Here is a 3,764-nt window from a genome sequence, read left to right as displayed (position 1 = left end):
AACTTTTGTCGACTTGTGCCCAATAAAATTGAAGTTTGTTTTGCCCACTCTTATTTGATATGTGTAAAAGGTTACAGAATTTTTGAAAGCTTGGAGCATCAGACCAAATCATTTATTTTGGGGATGCCTATCAAGCACCTATTATTCTCCTCGATATTTTTGGACAGCTGTTAAAGTATCAATAATTATGAAACAAAAGAGATAAGAATAACTTTGTCTGGAAATGAAAACAAAATTGGAAAACATAGCAAGTATTTACCCAATATCACGAGATATCCAAACTACATAACGAACGAAACTGGTGCCACCATCTGATCTCGCTTGCAATTTACCATGGGTTGTTGTTTCTCCAAGCCTAAAAAGCCACCGCCGCCGCCACCGCAATCTCTGTTTCAGAAGCCGTCACCTTTGCCACCTCCACCTTTACAGCCACCTGTTCAGCAACGACCGCCATCACAGCCCCCTCTTCAGCTACCTGTTCAGCAACCACCACCTTCAGAACCCCGTGTTCAGCCGCCACAGGCAAAGCCATCTGTTGAGAAGTCGCAGTCTTTCCAGCCGCCAATTCAGAAGTTGCAGCCTTTCCAGCCGCCTATTCAGCCACGGAGACCTCTCGGCTACTCTCCATTGAAGCCCATTTATCCGGACTATGCAGGTATGCACATGCGAATTCCCCTCTTCCAATTTAAATGTCATATTAGAAACAGCATTATATATTTTGCTTGTAAAGTAAAAGAATTCCTTTGTGGTCTCATCGCCAGTTGGTATCAAGGAGCAGAAGGAAGAAGTAATGAAGTTGCTCGACATGGAAGGACAAAACGAGTTCCCACTAGCTCTGGTTATTTATGGATTTGGAGGCATTGGGAAGACCACGCTCGCCACTGCTGTTGTTGCGGACTTAGATCTCAAAGATTACAAGTATTCGGGAGTTCAAATCCATGCGGACTCGTCCAGGAATGACATAAAATCATTGCAACGGCAGATACTGAAAGACGCTTTCCCAGAGTATACTTATGCCACTAATTTAATATTGAGAACTAGTGCAGAGGGTCGGGATCATCTCAGCAGAGCTTTCCAAGCCGAAAGGGATAGGCCGGTATTTCTGTTTATTGACAATGCTCTTCGACCAGAGAACTTGCAGGAGCTTTTACCAGAACGCTTGTCGGGCCTTCCAAAGCGGAGCAGGATAGTTCTCACAACTCGAAAGTTGGGTGTGACGCATGTTCTCAAAGACGCTGGACTTCAACGTCGTGATTATCGTGTGGGTACTCTACCCGACCAAGAGGCGCTCAAGATTTTGTTCAAAGGTGGAAATATGCAAAGAGAGAACATGCAAAAAGCCCTGCAGATTTGTGATGGGATTCCGTTAGTGTTGGAAATAGTTGGTGCACGTTTGCGTAAGCAGAACTACATGGTAGACAGATGTACTCAAATATTTGAAGCTTTGGAGACCGGAGAGGATATCAAAGAAGAAAATCTGAGCCAGCGTCTGGTGACATCTGTGTATAACGAGCTCGCACCGTCTACGCGAGAAGCGTTTCTGGATATTTGCTGCTTCTTTGCTAACTGGTGTCGCCGTGACGTTGAGCTCATTGTTGGTGCTGGTGACGTCGCACTTCTTCAGGAGGTGGCATTGTTGAAGACGTCCAACACAGATGAGTTGGTTGTCCATGATATTATCAGAGCAAAAGGGCGAAGCTTGTCTAAAACCAACAGAATTCTGGATTTGCAGTCTTGGAAGGAGATTGCTCAGGACAATCAGGTATGTGACTGCATTTGAATATTGCTACAGAGTTAAAATTAATAATTGCTGCATCCTACTTTAGTAATTCTATTGAAATTAGATGGCTTAGACGTGACACTAAAGATTCATTCGTGAATTAACAGTGTTAAAAAATCGTATTGAGATATTTTCTATCTTTGCAGAAGCTCAAGCAAATTAAAGGAGTTTGGCTCGGCAAGGAGGAATGTGAATATGGTAACGAAGTTGATGTGAAACAATTACACTCAATGAAAAACTCGTTGAGAGTTCTTTGTTTGGAGAGCCAGATAAGAGTGTCAGGATCAAGTCAAGACCCAACTGAATTTAAGGAGCTTAGATTCCTCCGACTGGGTGGGGACATTTCTTCATTATGGCCACCAAATTTGCAGTCGCTTCAGCGATTGACTGTGTTCCACGGCCCCGTCTATAAAGATGGTGTCACGTTATATCAGGCAAGTGCTTAGTACTAATTCAATATGTTTTTCTTTCTAATACATTTTTTTAGATTGGGTAAAAAGATCCTTCCAATAAATTCATAACTTGGATGCAGCTGCCCAAGAACTTGAGGGTGATGAGAGCCACTGCGCAGTCTCAGTTCGAGGGGTCCATGCCCGGTCGAATAATAATCCTTTCAAATTCTTCCTTGGAAGAATTGGACCTGAGAGAATTGAAAAGTCTCCAGAAGTTTCCCGAAAAAACGGATCACTTAACTGCCCTGAAGATCTTGATATTAGATAAATGGGATCAAATGCAAGAGCTGCCTGAGCAGGTATGTGGTCTGCGTTCATTAAAAAGATTGAGCATTTATGGTGGAAATTCATTGAGAACACTACCAAAATTGTTCGGACAGTTAGGTTTATTAGAGGAGTTGATCTTGACAAGGTGTAGGCAATTGGAGGAATTGCCCTCGACTTTTGGTGATCTTGGTTCTCTGAGACATCTGAACTTGGCAGAGTGTGTCACCTTAAAAGAATTGCCCTTGAGCTTCGGCAAATTAAGCTCTTTGGAGGTCTTAAATTTAGATGGCTGCTCTAAATTAGAAGCTTTCCCTTCAAGCTTTTGGGAAATTATCTCTTTAAAAGAATTGAGATGCAGCTGTGTGAAACTGAAAGAATTGCCTTCCAGCATTGAAAATCTTATTTCTTTAAGACAGTTGGACTTAAGTTATTGCATGGAATTGAAAAGCTTGCCTTCCGGTGTAGGAAAACTCCACGCACTAAAAGTATTGAATCTATTCGCCTGCTATTGCTTAGAAGAACTACCTTCTAACATTGGAGAACTACAATCTTTGGAAAAGATAGATTTAAGGGGATGTCGCAATCTGAGAGAATGTCCAGCTGCTCTCAGACGAAGGAAAGAGGGAATGACTGTTTGGCTACCGGACCACCTAATGGATTCCTCTTAGCACTTTGTATTCCTACCTCAGAACTATTTTGAAGTTTGCCTTTATTTCAAAAAATACCTTAATACATATTACTAGTGTGTAAAGTTGCTTTTTGGGAAAAATGTTATATTTTCTTAGATTTGGTAGAATTACAATTTTTAAACTTTGTGAAAATGTTTCAAATTTTTCTATTATGTGACAATTTTTTATCATCAGCAAGAACAATCTTATTTAGGTCTAAAAGATAGCTCTAAGCTCTTGCACCTACTTTGAATATAAGAATCTAAGCATATAAATAATATATCTAATAAAAAATACAATAAGCTTTTCATAAAATTAAAGTTATAGGATTCATAGAAGAATCAAAAGATCATAGGATAATATATGCTCATATTCTTATGTTCTATAGAATAATATATTGCATATTTATCTGACTTATATTTTCTATATTTTATGAATCCTCATATAACAATACTCTAAACATAAGAATTGTTTTAACAACTCAAATAAACACTCATATAAATAAATAAATAGTTGTTATAGTGAGATACCAACTTGTATTATTAATTTATTACTCATCAAACATCCCATATTACATCATTTTTCAAATGTTAAAAG

The 3,764-nt window shown here is 39.5% G+C and overlaps 1 protein-coding gene across 1 annotated transcript; it reads left to right on the top strand.

Annotated features, from left to right (window-relative positions):
* The first annotated feature begins 207 nt into the window (after nt 1–207).
* Nucleotides 208–3,309, top strand: LOC149543938 (uncharacterized). The gene is made up of 4 exons (XM_089796357.1): nt 208–655; nt 762–1,762; nt 1,927–2,214; nt 2,313–3,309. Exons 1-4 carry the CDS (start codon nt 334–336, stop codon nt 3,165–3,167), a joined length of 2,466 nt encoding a protein of 821 aa, XP_089652483.1. The 5' UTR covers nt 208–333; the 3' UTR covers nt 3,168–3,309.
* Nucleotides 3,310–3,764: the final 455 nt, after the last annotated feature.

The sequence above is a fragment of the Cupressus sempervirens genome, chromosome 8 (assembly GCF_028749045.1).
Source record: "Cupressus sempervirens isolate cs-2001-9-10 chromosome 8, ASM2874904v1, whole genome shotgun sequence".
NCBI classification, from domain to species: Eukaryota; Viridiplantae; Streptophyta; class Pinopsida; order Cupressales; family Cupressaceae; genus Cupressus; species Cupressus sempervirens.
The sequence above is the reverse complement of the archived record's forward strand: the minus strand, read 5'-3'. Positions and strand labels throughout refer to the sequence as shown.

What these genes read in the sequence shown, in the direction of transcription:
- LOC149543938 (XM_089796357.1), top strand. Translation starts at nt 334, where the DNA reads ATGGGTTGTTGTTTCTCCAAGCCTAAAAAGCCACCGCCGCCGCCACCG. An exon ending in CATTTATCCGGACTATGCAG is followed by an intron (nt 656 to 761) that starts GTATGCACATGC and finishes TCTCATCGCCAG; the next exon opens with TTGGTATCAAGGAGCAGAAG. An exon ending in ATGGTGTCACGTTATATCAG is followed by an intron (nt 2,215 to 2,312) that starts GCAAGTGCTTAG and finishes ACTTGGATGCAG; the next exon opens with CTGCCCAAGAACTTGAGGGT.